We start from the raw sequence: 23,410 nt of genomic DNA on the forward strand, positions 1-23,410 counted from the left end.
ACCTTAGCATAGTCTTTGCCTTCTTCCTCTTCATCCTATGGCTCTAGTCTGCCACCAAGTCCTGTTGTTTCTTCCTTCCTATTATAGCATATTTGTTTTTCTCTCTCCATTACTATTCCATCACCCTAGATCAGGCACTTAGCAGTTCATGCTTGGATTTCTCCAGGAGCCTCAGAATGGAGTTTGACCTCTTTTCAGGTCTTCCTGCTTTTAGTCTGTCTGCCAACCAATTCTACATGCCCAAAACTAGCTACTCTTTTGGTTTTCATGACATATTGTAGCCATGTGAAAAGAGCACAAGTTTTGTCAGATCCTGTTTCAGATTTCTCCTCCTCTTCCCAGTCTTTGGCTTCTCTAGGAAATTCTAAGTAGAGCTAAAGATTTAAAAAGTGATTAATACATTTCCATTCTCTAGAAGCTGTTGTGGTCATGTTTCCTTTGCCACTGCTTTTTTTTTTTTTTTTTTTTAAAGATTTATTTATTCATGAGAGAGAGGGAGAGTGAGTGGTGGGCGGAGGGAAAGAAGGAGAGGGAGAGGGAGAGGGAGTGAGACTGTAAAGCAGACTCCCCACAGAGCACGGAGCCCGACACAGGGCTCCATCCCAGGACTCTGAGATCTGGACCTGAGCTGAAACCAAGGGTTGGATGCTTAACTGACCAAGCCACCCAGGCACCCCTCCTTTACTTCTTTTTATGTGACATATTTGTGGGGCAGGAACATGTGTCTCTTTTTCTCAGTGAAAGATTTTGTAAAGACAGTAGACTTTTAAGTGGAGTGGAGAAAGAAATATAACACAGAATATTATATCTGAAGCTTTATATTATCCAGTGCTCCCAGTGGGAGCTAAGTAATTACTGGGGTTGGTAATAATGCTGAAGGATGGTATTAGGAACATAGGGAAGCAGTATATGTATCTGGGAAAACATGTCACATGTGGAAGAACAACGGAAACCACTGGGAATGCATAGAGGTGCAGGTCCAGGCTTTAATGGAGTAGATGGGTAAAAAATAGGGTTCACCTGGGGCATGAACTGTCGTGAAGATAAACACACAGTTGCTCCTCCTGACGTTCTTAAACTCAAGAATCCTTAGAAAAACCACCCATGTGAAATGTCTTTTCACAAAACTCGTGTTTCTGGCCCTCAGAGTATGGTACCAGTTTGACTTTCAGCATACATATCTAGACAGGTAAGTTAGAAGCTGGGATCTGATTTCTGATTTGAAAGTACTTTATTTAAAAAAAATAATTTATTTATTTTTAAAGATTTTATTTATTTGATGGACAGAGATCACAAGTAGGCAGAGAGGCAGGCAGAGAGAGAGAGAAAGGGAAGCAGGCTCCCTGCTGAGCAGAGAGCCTGATGCGGGGCTCCATCCCAGGATCCTGGGATCATGACCTGAGCCGAAGGCAGAGAATTTAACCCATGGAGCCACCCATGCACCCTTGAAAGTACTTTAAATTCAAAATCTTTTTAACTGATGTGTGAATACAAAGTAAAAACCCTTGACCCTTTAAACAATAATAGCAGCTCTTGAAAGATATTGAGTATTATCAAGGTCTGAAGCCATTTTGTGCACTGCTGTATAGAACATGAGGGGAGTAAGGAGGTGTAGAGGAGTGGGCTATGAGTGATAATGGAGTTTGACCTGTTTTCAGGATTCTCTTCCCTCACTGGGGTTAAAAGAAGCAATGTAGAATTTTTGTAAACTCTCTCTTTGCCTTCAATATGTTTCACTGTGTTTTCTTTTTTACACTGCCTCCTCCTCTCCCTTTATTGAAATGCTGCTTCGAAGTGTATCTTTTCTCCTTTATTTTATCCTGCTTTCCATGGCTGTTCTCTGCCCTCTGTTGGCAGGTTCCTTTAGACCTGTCCGTGTTGTATGCAGGAGAAAATTCACATATAGTTAAAGGCCTTTTCTGCATATTAGGTCAGTCAAGCAGAGAGAAGACTGGAAGGTGTGTGGTTTCTGTTTTTCATTTTGTTTTGTTTTGTTTTTGTTCTTGTTTTCCTGGAACCCTTCAAGTCTGGAGACATGGTCTGGGGGCGTGGTCTGGTGTGGAGCAAAGCTCAGGGTCCAGAGTTAGCTGTGAAACCAGGTAATTTCTAACATTGTTCAGTACCGAACTGGGAGTCAGTTTGGGGCCTCAGGGCCTGCCACAGAGAGGATTAGCATGAGCCTAAATCCCATGGTGGCCCCAGAACTCGGCAAGGGTTTTGAGCTTCCTTTGGCCTGAGTGTGACTGGAGATAGGATTTTTTTTTCTGCTGAGGAACTGGGCATTTTGGAAACCAGAGCAGCTTTTAGCAGCTAGCTGATTTGATGCTTGGCAGTTTTGTAGTGGATGAGAAAAGAGGTGCTTGGGCTGGGCCCTATTCTAGAAGAAATTATAGGTGGTGTCTGCGAAGTAGTGGGAGGCCATACCAACCCTACGGAGAGAAAGGTGGAGCCTGGCTGGGTGCTGGTCAGGCTAGCAGGGTCTTTAGATTGCTCAGGTTTTCTATAAATTACAATGAGGTCGCCAAATACAGCCAAAATCTTTTTGTCCATATCAATGAGAACAGTGATCACTTAGATAATGGGAATAAATAGACAACCAAAGTTCTCATTTACATAATATTTTCAGTCTCTCCTCAAAAATGAAAAAAACAAACAAAAACCTTTCACTGGGTGGTAATAAGAAATTGGATTAAGCAATTAACTTTTATTTCCCTGCCCTTTCCCACTTTCTAGTATTAGTGGGAAGGAAAGGGGCAAGATGATTGAAAGTTTAATCCATAGCATAATTAAGAGTTGTTCTTAATATTCAGAATAATGACATATCATGTACTTGAACTTGTGTGGGAGTCTGGACAACAGTGGTGTTCGTCCTCACTAGGGTCTGCAGGTGTTCCAGAGAGACTTGTCTCTGTCTTTGGTGGTCTTTTATCCTAAAAACATGGCTTCGTACAGTAAGTTCATGAGTTAGCACAGTATCTGTACAGAGCCCCACCTTGAGAATATCTAGATGGAGTTTTACCTGGATTCTGGTCTCTGCTATTAGAAGGCCATGTAGGATTGGAGGAGGAATGGTTTCCCTTTCTGGGACTTAGTTTTCTGTTATTTTTTTTATTTTTTATTTTTTATTTTTAGTAGGCTCTATGGCCATCCTGGAGCTTGAACTCACAATTCCAGGATCAAGAGTCACATGCTCTACCAACTGAGCCAACCTGGGCTCCCGGTTTTTAGAAATAAGGTTATTGAACGATATATTTATAAGGCTCCTCCTGGCCCTGAAATTTAGTGATTCTGGCAGAGATTGTGTCATTATAGATTTGCTTTTTTTTTTTTTTATTAAACTGCATATCATTGTTTAAAACATATCATTTGGTTGATGTGATCTGAAGTTAGAACCATATTTTTTTCAGGTTGTCCCATCACCCTTTTGACTGTTTTGTCCTTCTCTTCCTTGCTCAGATAGGACAAAATTCCTTTTTATTCACAGTGTCAGGAGCTAGACTTGGAGTTGTCATCCCTCTGTGTTAAAGAAGTCCTAAAGCTTCCATTTCTACTGCACTTGGGCAAGTTGTTGTTGGGGGCTTGCCTTTGGCTTCTGCACCCCATGGATTCCAACTACACACTCCTCCAAGGTAAGGGCTACATTATTCAGTTTTTCTTGTACTCATCCCTACAGCTTATGCAAGTCAGCCAGTGTTCAATTAAAGAAATATCACACCTAAGAACAAAATGTCATTGTTCTTAATTTCCCCCTCAAAACCACTAGGTGTCGCCTTCATCTCGGAGAAACTAGGCCCCTCCTCTCCCCCTACACACCTACACCCCTCCCTTTACTCTTGGAGCTCTCAGCTTCTTGGCACTGTGATTTCTGGAGAAGAGGCTTGAAGTGGGGAGACAAACTGTGGCTCAAAGAGAGGGGAGGAAAATGGATTTATATGCTTCTCCTTTATGACAGTTTGAGAGACACTCCCCAAGGTCCCATAGCAGTTCCTCCCAGCAACCATGATAGCATTCCTCATAAGCTGTTCTTGGGATCAGATTGGCATGCCAGATATGGGGTATCTGGGGAGAGCCTTCTAGGTTGGTGGCTTGGGAGCAGGGTGGAGCCCAAGGGGGATACAATGGGCTTCCACTGTTGGTGGGGAATGTTTTGCTTAGTCAGTCTGTGAGCTGTTATCAGGTGCAAGCCTGGGCTGTGCAGGGAGACAAAAGAGGAGTGGCCGTTCCGGGGCTGGGTCCCTAGAGCAGATGGTGTGGTAGAGGCCTAGTGGGCTACAGCAGGCCTCTGAGGACATGGGAGACTACAGAAGGGAGCATGGGGAAGGAAGAGGGAGGTCGGAGGGTTGAGTTCTATGGAAGGAAACCCACCCAAGGACTTTGTAAGGACTCAGGAAAAAATCAGCCATCGGAGTCCGTTGGTCCTGGAGGCACCATCTGCCAGGTAGCAGGCATGTCTTCATGGTGAAGGAGTGAGAGGTTCCTGGCAATGGGAAGGGTGCTATGGTTTAGTAGGCGGAGGACTAGTGAGGATACCAAATATTTGGGGATTCCTGACTGCTTTCTGGATACTAGACTGTTGGAGAGACTCAGGGGAGTTGAGAGGGTATCCTAAGAACAATGGGGTACACGTGTGGGGAGAAGAGGAATTCTGAGCTTGTGGCATCGTGCAAGATGGGGAGAGAGTGGCGGAGTGGGCCAGGGGCTTGGGGGGAGACAGGGGTAGGCCCTTAAAGTGAGAGGACACCCAGGAACCTCGCCGGCCTGAGAGGCCCTTGTGTGGAGCCCCCGAGTTGTCACTGGGTGGGTAGGAGATCTGGGTTGTCCCTGGGCGTCAGGGAAGGGGGTGGGGGGAGACAGCAGGCGCCGGAGGGTGGGGCCGGAGGGGGAGGAGGAGGGGCCGCGGGGGGAGGGGGCGGGGAAGGCGCGGGGCGGGGGCGGGCGGCCTGCCCAGGGAGTCACACTCGGCCGCCGCCGCCGCCGCCGGCGCAGGGAGCGGAGACGGCCCCGGCCGCGGCGACCTGACCTGGACAAGCGGCGCGCCTGGGGGCCCAGGCAGGGGGCGGGAGGAAGCGCCGGGCAGCCCCGGCCGCCGCCGGGGCCCAGGAGGATTGGAGCAGAGAGGACCTGGGACACGGGCGGGGCCGCCGCAGCTCCGGATGGGACCAGCGCCCTGGGCCCGTTAGTCCAAGCAGGAGCTTCTGGAGAAGCCTTCACAGGGAGATTTACCCCTGCCTTTCCCTCTCCTCCGGCCCAGGCCTTGCTTCGCTCCCCGTCCGCCCATGGTCTTAGTCCTTCCGCGGCGCAGGCCCCCTCCCACCTTACCCCCTTGGTCCTCCTTTTCGCAGCTCTCAGCCCTCCCAGCCCCTTCAGCGGGGAGGTCCCCCAGGGCCTTTTCTTTGTACCAGCCTCCCCCCAACCCCCACCCCCCCAGTCTCTGATCCCCTTTCCTTTCTCAGCTTTATCAGGTTCCTTCACCTCTCACAGTCCCCATCCCAGTCGCAGGCCCCCTTGGTCCCTCCCTGTTCGTGCCACTCTACTCAGCCCTCGCTCCTTGCCCCGGGCTGGTAGACCCACTCCCTGCCTCTACCCGTGGGGCTTCGTCCCATCTCCCCCTCTCCCATCCCCACCGCTTTCCGTATACCAGCCTACCTAGCCTACCCCACTTCCCTTCCCGGCCACCTTCCCCAGGTTCCAGGCTGGGCTGTGCTCGTGCCTCCCCCCTAGGCCAGAGTGGCACCAGGTTCTGCGGGTGCTGGGGCTGCTGCTTTCTCCCCATGGCACTGCCATCACTCCTGCTGCTGCTGGCCGCCCTGGCAGGTGGGGTGCGTCCTCCCGGGGCACGGAACCTGACACTGGCGGTGGTGCTGCCGGAACACAACCTGAGCTATGCCTGGGCCTGGCCACGGGTGGGTCCCGCAGTGGCACTAGCTATGGAGGCGCTGGGCCGGGCGCTGCCCGTGGACCTCCGGTTTGTCAGCTCTGAACTAGACGGCGCCTGCTCTGAGTACCTGGCACCACTGCGCGCGGTGGACCTCAAGCTGTACCACGATCCTGACCTTCTGCTGGGCCCCGGTTGCGTGTACCCTGCTGCCTCTGTGGCCCGCTTTGCCTCACACTGGCGTCTTCCCCTGCTGACTGCGGGTGCTGTGGCATCTGGTTTTGCAGCTAAGAATGAGCATTATCGTACCCTGGTGCGTACTGGCCCCTCTGCTCCCAAGCTGGGTGAGTTTGTAGTGACCTTACACGGGCACTTCAACTGGACGGCCCGTGCTGCCTTGCTGTATCTGGACGCCCGCACCGATGACCGGCCTCACTACTTCACCATCGAGGGCGTCTTTGAAGCCCTGCAGGGCAGCAACCTCAGTGTGCAGCACCAGGTGTATGCCCGAGAGCCGGGGGGGCCGGAGCAGGCCACCCACTTCATCCGGGCCAACGGGCGCAGTGAGTGTGGTCCAGGTCCAGGTCCAGGTCCAGGTCCAGGTCAGGGTTGGTGGGGGGGAGGGTCGCCATAGCCCTGGAGCTCAGCACTGGGAGAAGGTGGATGGAGGTGGGCACTGAGGAGCTGGTGGCTGGGGTCAAGAAGCACGCGTGGACAGAGCACCTGTGAGAGGGTGAAGGCATTCTATTAGGGGAGCTCGTGGACGGCACAGGCAGCTGTAAACCAGGGATAAGAGTTAAGGTAGAATGAGAGGTGAATCCTGTGTCAGGGAAGAATGTGGGATTGGGTGGAAATTGAGTTTGGGGAGCAGTGTGAAATGAGTGCCCTGGAGTAGTGAATGTGTATCCATCTGTGAACAGAGATTTCTTAGACTGGGGCACCAATACCCCTTGGTGGCAGAAAAATAGTGAGGACTCCGTAAATGAACTTTTGGGGTTCGGCAGATTTGTCTGGGAAAGACAGGGTAAAGCTGACACTGAGAGAAATTCTGAGCAGTCAGTGCTTTTGAGCCTAGAGAACAGCAGGGCAGTGAGGAGGGCTGGGTGGGGGGCAACAGTCAGAGCTCTGGGAAGAGGAGGGGCTTAAAGCTGATAGGTCCCTTCCTCTGGGGTCTGGAGTCACACTCTGACCTCTGCCAGATGGTCCATAAGGCCCCAGGGTACTTATGACATAGACTCCAAGGGGGAGGGATGGGGAGCATATGTTGGGTGGTTGATAGGTTAGGGCACTCTCTTCCTTGCTAAAGATGGAAATGCAGATGGTTCAGAGAGGGGGCTGTGTGGGGACTGGATCCTTTCTAAGAATTCCCCTCTGTCTTGTACCTGTTCTCAGTCGTGTATATCTGTGGCCCTCTGGAGATGCTGCATGAGATTCTTCTTCAGGCCCAGAGGGAGAACCTGACCAATGGGGATTATGTCTTCTTTTACCTGGATGTCTTTGGGGAGAGTCTCCGTGCTGGCCCCACACGCTCCACAGGCCGGCCGTGGCAAGACAATCGCACCCGGGAACAGGCCCAGGCCCTCAGAGAGGCCTTTCAGGTATCATTTGAGCCAGACTTGAAGGAGGGGGAAGAGGAGCTTCTTTGGACATTCTCTGTCTCTCATAAGACCCGCAGAAACCCCAGACATTGGGCTGGAATTATAAACTATAGGAGGGAAATGAACAGAGGCTTTTTAAGTTTCATATCATTCTTTCCTACTTCTCCACTATTGTGGCTCTTTTGGTGTCGGCACTACCTCCCAAGATCCCAGAACACTCCTAAGTCCCATACTGTGAGAGAGAGAAGTTCTAGAAAAGACCTGGTTCCAGACCCTGAGAGGACTTCCAACCTTTCTGGACAAGTGAGGCATGATTGTAGTACAGTTAGCTACAAGTCTGAGAAAGATGATGCTTGTGTATCCCAGAACAGACACTAAGAACTTGAGGGGGTTCAGAGGAGGGAGACTGAATGGGTTTAGGAAAGCCTTTTCATAAAGGAGTAAGAATCTATTATGACTTGGAAGATAGATGTCATCTTCCTAGTCTGTGTGGGAGAAAAGATGCAGCAGCCTCAACAAAGAGAAAAAGATAGGAATGGGCATATTTGGGGGACCAAGAAGACACTGACCTGCCAAGAAAGAAGGTTGGCTTGAAGCAGATATAGGAAATAATGTTGCAGAGGTATAATCAAATTAAGGAGTGCCCTGAACCTAAGATTAAGATACTTGGACTTGAATGTGGGGTCCTTGAGATTTTTTTTCAAAGAGAAATACAGAGACAGAATTCAGGTTGTGTTAGGAGAGGAGGAGGCTAGAGGCAGTAAGATTGCCTATACTTGGGTCTTGAATGGGGTGAAGTGATATGGGTTTGAACGACAGTGGCAGTAGTAGGAGTGGAAAGACATGAATTTACAAAACAATTTATGGGGGAAATTGACATGACTCCATTCATTTCACTGCTCAAAACTTTTAATGACTGACTTTCTACATAATAAAATCCTGACTCCTTATCACAACGTTTCAAACCTTCTACAGTCTGTGTTCAGCTCAGTTTTTCAATCTTGCCTCCCGGTGTCCCTCATGCCCAGTACTCTAACCAAACAGACCTCTCTCAGTTCCCTAGCCTCTGGGCCTCCCTGTCCTCTTGCCTTTGTGCTCTTTGCTCCTTTTTTCTGGAATGTACTTCCTTCCCTCATCCCAAATCTCTGTCTCTTCAAATCATACCCACAAACTGTTTCCTGATACTCTCACCAATTTTTCACTAATTTATATATATGTGTTTCTTATTTATTTATTCACATCCCTCCTTTTCCTGAAAAGGATTTGAGGGGGCCTATGGGGATTCTCTGAGTCTGAAATTCAGTAGATGTGTGCGAGGGCTGGACTTTGATTGTTGTCTTCCCCAGTGAGTAAAGTTTTATGTGGCTGTCAGTATAGACTTGGTTGTATCTGACTGTGAGTGACATGTCTGGGTCTGGGTCCATGACTGTCACGCTTGAACATGGGCCATGGCAGGATGGGTTTCATTTATGCTGTAACTTTTGCCTAAAAGAACCTTCTTACCTTTGTATGTTTGAATAATATTTATGTGTTCTCTAAGACTCAGATGAGTTATTTTCTCTTTGAGGAAACAATCCTTGATTTGGACTGAATTTCCTATTCTTGTGCTTAACTCTGTCTTCTGTAGAATTTACCGCATTGTTCAGTTGTTTGATTCATTCAAATATTGACTCATTCTGTTAGTATCTAACAAGCCCCTATTATATCCCAGTCACTCTGCTAGGTACTGGTATACAGTGGAGAATGTAACAGTTGTAGTCCTTGCCTGGAGCTTACATTTAGTAGGATGGACAGACACTAAATAAGCAAATAAATACAAACTTAGGAGGACTTGCAATGAATGTTACTTTAAAAACCCACAAAAAACAAAGACCAAAACAAAACAAAGGCCTCTCATGTAAAGGGAATAACAAGGGAATTGTACCTTAGCTAGTGTGGTCGAGGAAGATTTCTATGACTCTCCTGGATGGGAGGACTCCATAGCCTTTTGGGCTGTATTTTTTTGTGTGGAAGGAACACCTCTCTTTCCTACCTGGGAATTCCTGCCAGGCAAGGAAGGGGCCCTAGCACTTAGGGTAGGGGGAAATGAGATCAAGTCAGCCAACAGTCAGATAAATTAATTCTCACTCACTGCAGGCATTATTCAGATAGAAAAACATAGGGAGATTTTGCTAGGACACAAGAGAAGGGGGAATCAGCAATCAAGAATATGCTGACGGGGGGCGCCTGGGTGGCTCAGTGGGTTAAGCCGCTGCCTTCGGCTCGGGTCGTGATCTCAGGGTCCTGGGATCAAGCCCCGCGTCGGGCTCTCTGCTCGGCGGGGAACCTGCTTCCTCCTCTCTCTCTGCCTGCCTCTCTGCCTACTTGTGATCTCTCTCTGTCAAATAAATAAATAAAAAAAATCTTTAAAAAAAAAAAAAAGAATATGCTGAGGGAAAGATCAAGGCTTTGGCGTGGGGTGAGGGTAAGGAGGTAATGGGGTGTTCTCTGGAAAAGCTACTTATCCTGTTCCAGTGCTGAAGCAGGGCAGGGGGTGATGGAAGTTGGGTGGTCAGCTCCGGCCAGGGGTGATCGAGTAGAGAGCCCTTACCCTAGAGATAACTGGCCTATTAGGGGAGAGGGCTCTGAAATTAAGTATATTGATATGATTTTTCTCTCTCATTAAGCCACAGCTGCTTGATCATTCTCAATTTGCCTAGCATGTACTTACTGAATTGAAGTAAGGTGTGTGTTGGCGAGGAGTGGAGATAGGACTAGGAATTTGTCTACAGAGGAGTGGAGCTGGCAGGTCCCATAAACCAAGATGATCAACCAGGATAGGGAAGAACAAGTAGATACAAAAGAACTAAATAAGCAAATGACCAGTCTGTAAGGATTCCGAGGCCCAGGCTGTGCATTTGAGGCCTTCCGGGTCTGAAACCTAGGCAGAGGTCACAGCCTAGGTGACCAGTATGGATTGCATTACAGAGGGGGACACCAGCAGCTAGAATGGAAGTAAGCTCTGAACCAAGGGCTGTGTAAGTCGACTTTCTCCTGCAAAGAATTTGTTTAAGCCACTGTTGATAGTGCCTCCTGCCATGGCGGTAGAGGGCCTCCAGAGTAGGCCTCAAGGCACAGGCTGGCATCTAGCTGCATTTCTGCCTTCAGCTATGGCTAAACCCATTTTTGGCAGCTTTTGCTTGTTCTTTTCTCACCTGGGGTGGGTCCACTGTGAAAAGGGATACCATTACCTGCCTTTACCTTCTTCTCTCTATGTAGCCCTGAGCAAGCACAGAAATTCTTTGGAGGGTCTTCTTTTTCCTTTGCTTTCTTTTTCTCTTTCTTTCTTTTCTTTCCTTCTTCTTTTTTTAAGTAGACAGGAACCACAGCAAGACAGTTTAGCATAGCAGTTTTCAAAATGTGGTCTTGGGACCCTGGGGGCCTTTGAAATCCTATCAGAAGGACCACGAGGTCAAAACTATTTAAAACGCAATACTAAGATGTTTATTTGCCTCCTTTCTCTTATCCCTCACGATTGTACAGTGGAGTTTTCCAGAGGCTACATGACGTGGGCTGCTCTTGTCAGCCTGGCAGTTGGAGAAGGTGTACTTGTGTATTCTTGTGTTTTAATTCCTAAAATGGAAATATTGATAGATGTAATCCATATACTCAAAAGCTCTTTGCGGTCATCAGTAACTTAGTTGTATAAAGGGGTCATGAAATCAAAAAGTGTGATAACAGCTAGTCTAGGAAACAGAGAAGACTAGAGAATTATGAAGTGCTTAAAAAGCATTAAAAACCTGTTATCAGCATTTATTATTGAAAAATAAATTGTGTTAACACAATCTTTTTGAGCTTTTTTACAGATTTTTAAACATTGTTTGTCAACAATATCCTACCCTTCTATTTTTCTTTTATTCTTGAAATAGGTGTTACTGAACAAACTTTTCCAACCCTATCCTCCTTTTAAATTCCAGCCCCCTTCTCCTTTTAAATTTTACCTGAGTAGGGGAGAGTATTACAAGAATGTGATCAAGGACCCTAATGCTCCAGTAAGAATAATTACACTATGAAGCAAACACTAGTCTAATGTAATGAATACATACTAGAAACCAACTTTATTATTTCCTTCCTAGAATGAATTGATATAAAATAAATCATGTATAGGTGATTTATCTAGTATCTCCTTGTCCACATGTACTTTCAGTGACAGGAATGAACAAAACTGGTAGAAGTGAATAGATTTTAAGCTATCATTTCACAAAATGCGTTGATCTGAATGATGTCTTGCCCAGTTTCCCATCCAAGGCAAGGGCTGGTCTCAGTCACTGTGCGAGCCTGAGGTGTAAGCAGAGGCTAACACGTCCATCAGCTAAGGAAGGGGCAGTGTGTGACGCCAAGTGGGTGTCCTAGTGGAGATAGGGATGCACTGACCCAAGGCCAGTGAGCTGTGGGCCCAGCTGAGATTGAGTGTGTCGTTTGTGTAGCTATGAAATGCATGTGGGCATATGACTCTGTGTTTTCTCTGTGACACGTGTGTATTACTTAGTGACATATAGGACCACACCAGTATGCAGGACAGGGCTGCTTAGGGTGGGTGTTCTGCACACGTTAAGTGAATGGACCCACAGCTTTTCACTGACAGAAATGTTGTCTCTAGGTATTGTCCTCGGGTGTCCTAGAACCTGAAATCTGTTTAATTCACTGGGTGGAGGCACGGTGTCCAAGTGGCCCAAAGGAAAATATCAACATTTTACTGATCACATGAACAGTAATGAACACCTCAGAGAGGAGCTGCTGATCCGTGTTGTCCTTGATAGCGAGTGGGTGCCCAGAGAGGCTGGGGTGGAGCAGCTGTGAGGGCTGTGGCAGCCTGGCAGGGAGGGCTACCTGGTGGTAGGGGCTTCAGGAAGATGAGGGGCAGGTCTGGGGGTTGGAGTTGATATCTATTTCCCAGGTTCCATCTTTCTAGAACTGTGCACCTTTCATGGAGGAGTGCCACTCCCCTCTTCCCCGATGTGTTAAACACACACCACGCGTACATTGCACACGCAGGTACACGCACAACTCAGAGCTTCGTATCCTTTCGCCCTTCAGACTCACCTGTGTATATTGTGTATCATGAATATTTCACCGAGCTTCCCTGTCCTGCTTCCTCTCCTCCCCAATGCCTATCTTGAATCCTGTTCACTCTCTCCCATGTGCTGTTGGTACAGACGGTATTGGTGATCACTTACCGAGAACCCCCAAATCCCGAGTATCAGGAATTCCAGAATCGTCTGCTGATAAGAGCCCGGGAAGATTTTGGTGTGGAGCTGGCCCCCTCCCTGGTAAGTAGATCTCGCTTTCCTGAGATTTGGGCCAGGCTTTGAGGAAAGCCTCTTCTCCCTAACTCAGCCTTGGCCATGGAGCCAGCCCAATTTGGGGACCATCTGCTGTCATCCAGGGTTTTCCCTTCTGCTCTTCTGTCCAGTGAGGTAGGGATGGCATGTTAGGAATGAGAGGAAGGAAGGAAGCAAACCAGAGAAGAGAGAAGAGGTAGAAGGAGACCCCAGAGACAGGAAAGGGGGCTGGGGAGGGGCCTGGACATTTGGAGAGCCCTGCTGAAGTTACCACCCCTAGATGAACCTCATTGCTGGCTGCTTCTACGATGGGATCCTGCTGTATGCTGAGGTCCTGAACGAGACAATCCAGGAGGGAGGCACCCGGGAAGATGGACTTCGAATTGTGGAGAAGATGCAGGGACGAAGATACCACGGTAATGGAGAGGGTCAGGTGGAGGCCAGAGTGCTGTGGTCGGGCCAGGGAGCAGAATAGGCAGAAGAAAATACAGATGCCAGGGGCAGAGAAAGAGTTAGGAAGGGTCAGAGAACATGGTGAAGGTGGCCGTGTATTAAGAACATGGGCTGGGGCGCCTGGGTGGCTCAGCGGGTTAAGCCTCTGCCTTCGGCTCAAGTCAGGATCCCAGCATCCTGGAATCGAGCCCTGCATTGGGCTCTCTGCTCAGCGGGGAGCCTGCTTCCCTTCCTCTCTCTCTGCCTGCCTCTCTGCTTACTTGTGATCTCTATCTGTCAAAAAAAAAAAAAAAAAAGAACATGGGCTGGGAGGGATCTGAGGTAATCGGAGGAATCGGGCACAGGAGAGAGGCCTAGGGTAGATCTCAGAGGAAGGGCTACTCTTTTATGTCTTAGGTGTAACTGGACTGGTTGTTATGGACAAGAACAATGACCGAGAGACTGACTTTGTCCTGTGGGCCATGGGAGACCTGGATTCTGGGGACTTCCAGGTGATGGGGGGAGGAGGCAGGGAGGAGATTGTAGGCCCTGAATAGCCAGCTTTCAGGGGTTTGGTGGGGCAGAATCCAAGGTACTAGAGGCAGACACTTGTTGGCTGGAGCTCTGTCCTGGGTGGGTGGTAGGCTGGGGAGAAAAGCAGCCAAAACACTGGGTTCTTGGGGAGAGGCTGGTGGGAGCAGGCCCATGGGCCCAGTTTTCTCCTTCCTCACAGCCTGCAGCCCACTACTCAGGAGCTGAGAAGCAGATTTGGTGGACAGGACGGCCTATTCCCTGGGTGAAGGGGGCCCCCCCCCTGGACAATCCCCCCTGTGCCTTTGACTTGGACGACCCATCCTGTGATAAAAGTGGGTGTGTGCAGGGGCTGGGAGTCATCCTTCCTCCCCTTACTTCTATCCTTTCATCTCCTCTCCCTGACTCCCTCTACTTGTATACCCCCTCCTCACTCCTTTCCCTCAAGAAATCTGACTGCACCCTGCACCCTGAGCACCACCCCTCCCCATCCACAACTCCACACAGTCTTTCTCAGGGTCCCTTCCCTCCTTCAGCTCCACTTTCAACACTGGCGATTGTGGCTCTGGGCACAGGAATCACCTTCATCATGTTTGGTGTTTCCAGCTTCCTCATCTTCCGGTGAGTCCTGGGCTTCCCACTGACCTGCCCCTCCCTCCCGCCGCTCAGCCTTCTGGAGGTTAGCGGGACTCTTAGCTTGATGGTCACCTCTTAGGCCTAACACCTTCTTCTCTAGCCTTTCTCATTGAGCTTTCAGCCTAGGTGTTGTTTTCCCCCTTTTGGTCCTAGACTGAGCGTCTTAATGAGGGGTTTTGCATGGGGTCTTCTAAGGGCAAAGGTGAATTTTCTGGGAACGCTACCATTTTAAGAAAGAACTTTGACCTTCAGCCTCTGTGTTTTGCAATGAGCACAGGGCACATATCCTTGTGGGGTGGGGAACGCAGCCTCCTGTGGCAGTCCTGCTCCGAGTTCTCCCTTGGGTGTAACAGTGGCGGCTCCGGAAGCTGTGGGGAAGCCCCTGCAACCGCACTGTTAGCTCATGGGGTGGGAGGATCGGGCTTGCCAGTCAACTGAGGTGTGCAGTCCTTACAGAAAGCTGATGCTGGAGAAGGAGCTGGCTAGCATGTTGTGGCGCATTCGCTGGGAAGAACTGCAATTTGGCAATTCAGAACGATATCATAAAGGTGCAGGCAGTCGCCTCACACTGTCGCTGGTGAGCTCTGGTCTCAGCTGTCCCTTTGCTTCCCTCTGAGTGCCTGTTCTTTTGTACCCTGGACCTTTCCCAGCACATTGGCTTGTAACGATAGCCCCTGCACTGCCACCATCATCTAATGTTCCTTTCATCCTTCCGCCTCCATGTTGCCCTTGGCCCCAGCGGGGATCCAGTTACGGCTCGCTCATGACAGCCCATGGGAAATACCAGATCTTTGCCAACACCGGTCACTTCAAGGTGAACAGTCATCCGCTTGTTCTGGTCCCCACCATTTCATCCTGTCTCATCCCCATCTGTCACCTCTTGCCATGAACCTCTGCCCCTCATAACCTTCCTTTCTATGTCTAGCTGAGCTCCTGGTTGTTCCCACACTTCTCCAGGATTTCCTACCTCCCAAGAACTCCTGATACTAACTTCCCTTTTCCCCCTTTCACTCCCACCATCAGGGCAATGTTGTCGCCATCAAACATGTGAATAAGAAGCGCATTGAGCTGACCCGGCAGGTCCTGTTTGAGCTCAAACACGTATGTAATGGTGTATGGGTTAAGGGTGAGGGGTAAATAGGAATGGAGAAAAGAGGGGAGGGGGAAGAGGAGAATAGTAAAATTGGGTAGGAAGGCAAGGGGCTTATTTATAAAGGATTTTAAGTTGTGGGTACAATTAAGAGAAAGGTCCTGTTCAATGTAGTGGTTTATTTCTGTATCTAATTTTTAATCTCTTTCAATTCTTTTTTCCTCTCCCACTTTTTGTTGTTCTTGTTAGATGAGAGATGTTCAGTTCAACCATCTCACTCGCTTCATTGGTGCCTGCATTGATCCCCCCAACATTTGCATTGTGACCGAGTATTGTCCTCGGGGAAGTTTACAGGTAAGGGAAAGGTAGAGATTTTAGGGATGGGGGAGATAAGCACATGTTAGCTAGTGGGCCTAGGATAGTCACATAATCTGTTCCATGTCACTACCAGGATATTCTGGAAAATGACAGCATCAACTTGGACTGGATGTTTCGTTATTCCCTCATTAATGACCTTGTTAAGGTGAGTCTTCCCTGCTCTTCCTTAAGAGTTCATCTGCTTTAAAATGTCTTTCTTTCTTTTTTAAGATTTTATTTATTTATTAGAAAGAGACAGAGCGCAAGAATGGGGCAGGGAAGGGCAGAGGGAGAAGGAGACGCCCCTCTGAGCAGGGAGCCCTATGTGGGGCTCCATCCCAGGACCCTGGGATCACGACCTGAGCTGAGGGCAGATGCCTAAATGACCGAGTCCCCTGGGTGCCCCTAAAATGCCTTTGTTTCTTGATCTTTGCTTTCAGTTTCTCCTTCTAGTCCTATGAAAGTCCCATTCTCTCCAGTTTCCCTTATTCTAATGATTGGGTAATAATGGGTAAAGGTCTGGAGTTTTTTTTTTTTTAATTTTTTACTAACATACAATGTATTATTAGCCCCAGGGGTACAGGTCTGTGAATCTCTAGGTTTATACACTTCACAGCACTCACCATAGCACATACCCTCCCCAATGTCCATAACTCCACCTCCCTCTCCCAACCCCCATCCCCCCGGCAACCCTCAGTTTGTCTTGTGAGATTAAGAGTCTCTTATGGTTTGTCTCCCTCCCGATCTCATCTTGTTTCATTTATTCGTTTCCTACCCACCACGTTGTGTCTCTCCTTCCTCATATCAGGGAGATCATATGATAGTTGTCTTTCTCCGATTGACTTACTTTGCTAAGCATAATACCCTCTAGTTCCATCCACGTTGTTGCAAATGGCAAGATTTCATTTCTTTTGATGGCTGCATAGTATTCCATAGTATATATATACCACATCTTCTTTATCCATTCATCTGTTGATGGACATCTAGGTTCTTTCCATAGTTTGGCTATTGTGAACATTGCTGCTATAAACATTTGGGTGCACGTGCCCCTTCGGATCACTACATTTGTATCTTTAGGGTAAATACCCAGTAGTGCAATTGCTGGGTCATAGGGTAGCTCTATTTTCAACTTTTTGAGGAAACTCCATGCTGTTTTCCAGAGTGGTTGTACCAGCTTGCATTCCTATCAACAGTGTAGGAGGGTTCCCCTTTCTCCGCATCCTCGCCAGCATCTGTCATTTCCTGACTTGTTAATTTTAGCCATGCTGACTGGTGTGAGGTGGTATCTCATTGCGGTTTTGATTTGTATTTCCCTGATGCCGAGTGATGTGGAGCACTTTTTCATGTGTCTGTTGGCCATCTGGATGTCTTCAGGTCTGGAGTTTTTAATTGGGGGAGATATATCTGCCACAAAAAGTCCTGCACTTGAAAAGAATTTTTGTGATCCTGCCTTAGATATCTCAGATCGTGTGCCATCATCTTTTTTTTTTTTTTTCAAACCTCCAAGAGTTTATATTAAGATTTCTTAGCAGGATAAAGATGAATGGGGTCTCCAAACATAATTCTCTCCTGTTTTTTCTCATCATTTATTCTCTGACCGACTTGGGCATAGCTGCTCTTCCCCCCCCCCCCAGAAAAACCAAAATTAAAAAAAAAGAACACTAACTAGTAAAACTAAGAGAAATGAAGGAAAATTATACTAAACCTTTCGTATCTTCCCATATATTAGTTTTTAGCTATTTTCAAGTGACCCCAGTGGTGCATGGGTTTGCAAAGGTATGAATTTGAATCTTGCATGGGTTAGACAGGTGTTTAGAGCAATTCCTGCAGCCAGTGAGCTAGCCTAGTGGATCACTTGTACCACACCTGAAGCTGGCTTTGGTTTATCTGTTTAATTCTCATGAGATTATTTAAAAAAGTCTTTGTGTGTGAAAATTTGCCATCATGTGAGAGATAAAATATTGGTAGAGTTGATGTGGTGGCTGACTGTGATGATAATATAAGAAAAACAGGACTCTTGAGGGAACTCATGATTTTTAAAAAATTAACATATAATGTATTATTTGCCCCAGGGGTACAGGTCTGTAAATCATCAGGCTTACACTTTTCATAGCACTCACCATAGCACATACCCTCCCCAATGTCCATAACCCACCCACCCTATCCCTACCTTCCCACCTCCCACCCCCCAGCAACCCTCAGTTTGTTTTGTGAGATTAAGAGTCTCTTATGGTGTGGAGAGAATTCATGATTTAGTGGAAAAGTGGTTTAGAACAAAGCCAGAAGTCTAATCCTTTCTGTATTCACAAATTTGGTGACTCTCGAAGGTTTTGTTGCTATCAAAAGGAATAAAAGGAAGGCGTTCACAGACACTAGAGTTATGAATTGTGTAGGTCCAGGGCCAAATATTTAGACAGAGGTATTTTGGTTAGCATACAGAACACTGCCTCCTTTTTCTGTTCCACCTTACCTGACTTGCGAGGGCTCCCAGGGTTTCATTTTGGGAAGCACCACTCTGCCTTCTTAGGACCTGCCTTATAGTCCCTCATAAGCAAAAGTTTTTCTCTTCTGGCTTCTGTGTTGGCTTGGCAGCTGTCTCCCACTTTTGTCCGTCGTCCAGGGCTTTACTAATTGATTATTTTTTCCACTTTCTCTCTTCCCCAGCATTCTCTCTAGTAGACTGCTTTCTTCCTCCATCCTGACTTGCCTACCCAGACATGGCTGTATGTTAAAGTTTGCAAGTGGCTAGTTTTCCTCAATGCATCTAGGTACTCGGGATACCGGGGTCTCTAGCCACGTCTTCCTAAGTAGTGGCCATACATTTGAAGCCATCATGAGTGTCAGTCATATCATGCTTGGAGTTTATCTTCATAGTTCTGTTCACTACTCAGAAGACTGACTGCCCTTTCCAGGGCAATAACTTATAGCTCCCCTTGTCCCACCCCTTAAACATTTCACCTGTCCCTGGTGCTGTGGTGCCAATATACTGTTAATGGTACCAGGAAGGGATGACTCTCCTATTCTGCCCACTTCCGTTCGTAGAAACTTACTGTAAAGAACACCTTCCAAAAGTAGCTTATTGTTTTTATGGTCCCAAGCTCTTTAGACACCTAGTTAATGCCCATCTCATGGAGAAGGGGGTATCCTAAGCTGGATATAATTCAAACCCATGACTTGATCTGTATCCTGCAGGGCATGGCCTTCCTCCATAACAGCATTATTGCATCCCATGGGAGTCTCAAGTCCTCCAACTGCGTGGTGGATAGTCGTTTTGTGCTCAAAATCACAGATTATGGCCTGGCCAGCTTCCGCTCAACTGCTGAACCTGATGACAGCCACGCCCTCTATGCCAGTGAGGCCCTCCCCCACAACCCACTTTTATATTTCTGCTCTGGCCTTGACCATTTCCACCTAGGGAGTGTGGGAGAGGGAAATGGAATGACAGTAATATGGGGAGTATTATGGGCTTGGGGACACTCTTTTTGAGGACCTGGCCAGCCTATTCCCTCTTTTCAGAGAAGCTGTGGACTGCCCCAGAACTGTTGGGCGGGAACCCACTGCCAACCACGGGCATGCAGAAGGCTGATGTCTATAGCTTCGGGATCATCTTACAGGAGATAGCACTTCGCAGTGGCCCTTTCTACTTGGAGGGCCTGGACCTCAGCCCCAAAGGTGAGAGTCAATCTACTGCCCATAGACTCCTCTACCTAGGGGACACTGTTCTTCATCCAAACCCTTTATCACCCTCAGAGATTGTCCAGAAGGTCCGAAATGGTCAGCGGCCATATTTCCGGCCAAGCATTGACCGGACCCAACTGAATGAAGAGCTGGTCTTGCTGATGGAGCGATGTTGGGCCCAGGAACCCACTGAGCGGCCAGACTTTGGACAAATTAAGGGCTTCATTCGCCGCTTTAACAAGTGAGAGGGCACGAAGGGGCATGGGCTCCCCAGGGATAGAAGCCTCATCAGTTTTGGTGGAGGAGGTGGGGCTGGTGGGGCAAAGAGGGTAGGTTGGGTAGGAAGTCCTGGGAGTCTTGAGAGAGTGGGAGCAGGTACCATATCCTGGCCTCCCCCCAGGGAGGGCGGCACGAGCATATTGGACAACCTGCTGTTGCGCATGGAGCAGTATGCCAATAACCTGGAGAAGCTGGTGGAAGAGCGCACACAGGCCTATCTGGAGGAGAAACGCAAGGCTGAGGCTCTGCTCTACCAAATTCTACCCCAGTGAGACTTTGGTCACCTTCCCAGATTTTCCTTTGGTATTCTGCGCTGTTGGGTTCTCCCTGCTCAAGCTCCTGAGAACTCACTTCCCAGCTTTTAGAACCCTGCTTTGTTTCATCCTGGTGCAGTGAGACTTTTTGGCTATAGCCTGTGTGTTTTCATTCTGTCCCTGAATGAGATATGCTGCCTTCTTCCTGGCTTCCCATCCCTTCTTTTTAGGACACGGCTCTACCATGCCTTTGCTCTAGCGAGTAGATATAGGACAATCCCAATTTGAGACATTTAGCCCCCATCCCCAGGGGTCCCCTTCCAACCCCCACCACTTAAATACTTTACCTTGAGCTAGTCCCGTCACCTTCCTTCTCTTCTACCCGGCTTAGCTTTCACGTTATAATGCGTCTCTGCTCTGCCGCGCACTCATTTCCTCTCTCCTCCCATCCTCTCTCTCTGAGTTTGGCCCTTGCTTCCTAGTTCAGTGGCAGAGCAGTTAAAACGGGGAGAGACTGTACAGGCTGAGGCCTTTGACAGTGTTACCATCTACTTCAGTGACATTGTTGGCTTCACAGCTTTGTCAGCAGAGAGCACCCCCATGCAGGTGAGAACCAGGAGTGAGAAGTAGGGGGCGGGATAGGGATCTGGGGGAGCTTCGTTGGGGGCATAGGGAGCCTTGATAGTAGGGGAGATTCATTTGTTCTGGAGATCCCATATTTTGTTAGGGCTTATGGGTTAAGAATTCTTAGAAAGCTAGGCTCAAGTCTCAGGGACTCTACTTTCCCATCCTTGTTAGGTGGTGACACTTCTTAATGACCTGTATACCTGCTTTGATGCCATAATTGACAACTTTGACGTCTACAAGGTGAGAGCTGGGGCTACCCTCCTTTGGAGACCACCTTGAAAACCCAATCTCTCCAAACCCTATATGCCTTACCCTGCTCGATGGTCAGTTTGCCCTCCTGGCTCTCAACACCCTAATACTGGGGGCCCTTTGTAGACAAATGAGGCTCTGGCCCTCTTAATGTATCTTTCTGATTTCTTGTGAACCTTTAGGCTTCCCTAATCAGAACCATCACAGGATTTAGCCCCCATCTGCCACTTTTTGCCTAGGGTTATAAATACAGCCTATCCATCTTTTCTCAATCTCTCCATCCCTTCTAGACATGGAAGAATCATATGCGATGTAGGTACAGAATGATTTATTAGGGCGAGGGACAGGCTACCTTGTAAAAAATTTTGTTAAGTCATTGAGTTGGCACAGAGCGAGCTTTATTATACTTCAGAGTAAAAACCATTGGGATTTAGGTGTTGATTTTGTGACTAATTGTGTGGCCTTGGGCAAGTAACTGGAAATCTCCTTGAGTGTCAGGAATTTTATCTATAAGTTAGGAATAATAGATTTATTGTGGAAAGTGTCTAATACTGCATAGTTAATACTATTCCTGTCCCTTCCCTTTGGACTTACTCTACCATGTCTTTCATACTGTAATGTAGAACTCCCGTACACTCTTCACCCAGAATCACCAGTTATTTGTAATTTACCTCACTTGCCTTATTTTTTTAAAAATCTATATAATTATTTTCTGGGTTATTTGAGAGTAAGTTGCAGGCATGATGCCCCTTTATCCCTAAATGGTTCAGTGTCTAGTTCCTAAAAACAGGCCATTCTTTTGTGTACTTCAGTACAATTAACAAAGCCAAGCGGCTGCTTTCTTACCTTGCGCAGTTCAGGCTGTCTGAGGCCTATTTCAATGGGCCTGCTTGCCCTCCTCACCAGCCTCTGTGCTCTTCAGGGCAGCCCTGTTTTCTTGCTTCCCATTTCCTGACAGCAGAACTTATTTGTCCATGTCTTGTTGCAGAGAGGGTATCCATTCATTCAGCAAACATTTACTGAATGTTCGCCATGTACAGGGGTAGGATAGGAGGATTTAAAGATTCCCTTAAACTGAACCCACCCACCTCTACCCCCGCCAATTCTCACTTATTTTCCAGTCAATGTGCCGGCCTCCCAGGCTGTTCGGTTGACTCATAGTGGTGTCCAGCTTTTCTCCTTCTATGCTTCTCCATTCCCACTGACACACATAGAGGTGACATTTTAATCCCCATCTCAATCAGGTAGAAACAATTGGAGATGCCTACATGGTGGTATCTGGCCTCCCAGGCCGAAACGGTCAGCGCCATGCCCCGGAAATTGCTCGTATGGCCCTAGCATTACTGGAGGCAGTTTCTTCCTTCCGCATCCGCCACCGACCCCATGACCAGCTGAGGCTACGCATAGGGGTCCACACGGGTAAGGCTGACTCTCCCCCCAGTCTTTGTGTCTGCTTTCCCCAGGCTCTCCCAACCTGTTTCTTCTCCTAGGGCCCGTCTGCGCTGGGGTTGTTGGCCTGAAGATGCCCCGCTATTGTCTTTTTGGAGACACGGTGAACACTGCTTCCCGCATGGAGTCTAACGGTCAAGGTAAAACATCAGCCCTCAACCCCAGCCTTAGCCTCAATGTGTGTTGTCCTTTTCTTCTTTTCAGAGTTCCTCCAAATCTCTCAATCTGAGATACCACAGTTCCTGACTGCCCCATCCTTGGACATATTTTGGTTCTAGTGCCTGTGCCCTGGGAAAGACTGAGAGCCTCCTGAGGGGTGGTGGTCTGGTAACGCTCTCTCCGATACCGCCAATTCTTCTATTGTCTTTTCTTTGATTCATCTCCCCACCATCCCCACACCCCATCCCACTCCAGCCCTGAAGATCCATGTCTCCTCTACCACCAAGGATGCCCTGGATGAGCTAGGATGCTTCCAGCTAGAGCTTCGGGGGGATGTGGAGATGAAGGTGATGGCAGGCCATGAGGAGGGATCAGGGAAAGGGAGGATGAAAGCAATTATGGGACCAGGGGGGAAAGACAGAGATGAAGGAATACCATAGAAGAATCTGAATTATCTTCACTCCCCCACTTCCAGGGAAAAGGAAAGATGCGAACTTACTGGCTCCTAGGAGAGCGGAAAGGACCCACTGGACTCCTGTAGAACCTACTTCTTCCCAAGTCAGACAATCTCCTGCTGCTGGTACCTGGGTGGGCAGTGGTCACCATCTCTCCACACACCAGAAATGGACATTGTTGTGTAAGATGGAAACCAACATGCACAAACCCTGCCTTATATGGAAGTTGTTGCTCTCTGCAGCTCAGCCTTGTACATATACCTGCCTCGCTCTGGCTAGGTTCCCTTCTTCCTTACCTTCTGTAAATATCTGTATCTAAACCAGAATATTTTGGCCAAATATAAAACAACAAAAAATGTCATGATGTCAGAGTCTGGGTTAGGGGCAAGTCCAAGGAAAGGTTATGGGATGTGAACATGG

At 48.1% G+C, this 23,410-nt stretch overlaps 1 protein-coding gene across 5 annotated transcripts; it reads left to right on the forward strand.

Moving 5' to 3' along the window:
• Positions 1 to 5,403: 5,403 nt before the first annotated feature.
• Positions 5,404 to 23,351, forward strand: LOC111146108 (natriuretic peptide receptor 2). 5 transcript variants are annotated; one of them, XM_022501502.1, is made up of 22 exons: positions 5,404 to 6,438; positions 7,268 to 7,473; positions 12,669 to 12,782; positions 13,075 to 13,210; positions 13,644 to 13,738; positions 13,960 to 14,092; positions 14,294 to 14,378; positions 14,850 to 14,970; positions 15,133 to 15,207; positions 15,417 to 15,494; positions 15,733 to 15,837; positions 15,935 to 16,006; positions 19,033 to 19,192; positions 19,357 to 19,512; positions 19,591 to 19,759; positions 19,919 to 20,065; positions 20,534 to 20,657; positions 20,850 to 20,918; positions 22,172 to 22,346; positions 22,418 to 22,516; positions 22,791 to 22,882; positions 23,011 to 23,351. In XM_022501502.1, the coding sequence occupies exons 1-22, from the start codon at positions 5,772 to 5,774 to the stop codon at positions 23,074 to 23,076; spliced, it is 3,144 nt and encodes a 1,047-aa protein (XP_022357210.1). In that variant the 5' UTR covers positions 5,404 to 5,771; the 3' UTR covers positions 23,077 to 23,351. The 5 variants fall into 5 exon arrangements, 4 of the variants coding, with proteins under 4 accessions (XP_022357210.1, XP_022357209.1, XP_022357207.1 ...); XR_002640521.1 differs by having other exon boundaries at positions 5,452 to 6,438; positions 14,841 to 14,970; positions 22,176 to 22,346; positions 23,011 to 23,343; XM_022501501.1 differs by having other exon boundaries at positions 5,452 to 6,438; positions 14,841 to 14,970.
• Positions 23,352 to 23,410: the final 59 nt, after the last annotated feature.

Source organism: Enhydra lutris, unplaced genomic scaffold (genome assembly GCF_002288905.1).
Source record: "Enhydra lutris kenyoni isolate GAN:26980312 unplaced genomic scaffold, ASM228890v2 scaffoldscaffold13, whole genome shotgun sequence".
Taxonomy (NCBI): Eukaryota; Metazoa; Chordata; class Mammalia; order Carnivora; family Mustelidae; genus Enhydra; species Enhydra lutris.

Bases quoted from the DNA above. Each gene is read 5' to 3' on its own strand.
- LOC111146108 (XM_022501499.1), top strand. From the start codon at position 5,772: ATGGCACTGCCATCACTCCTGCTGCTGCTGGCCGCCCTGGCAGGTGGG. The intron at 13,739-13,959 runs GTGATGGGGGGA...CCTTCCTCACAG, and splicing joins TGGATTCTGGGGACTTCCAG to CCTGCAGCCCACTACTCAGG. The intron at 20,919-22,171 runs GTGAGAGCTGGG...CATCTCAATCAG, and splicing joins ACAACTTTGACGTCTACAAG to GTAGAAACAATTGGAGATGC.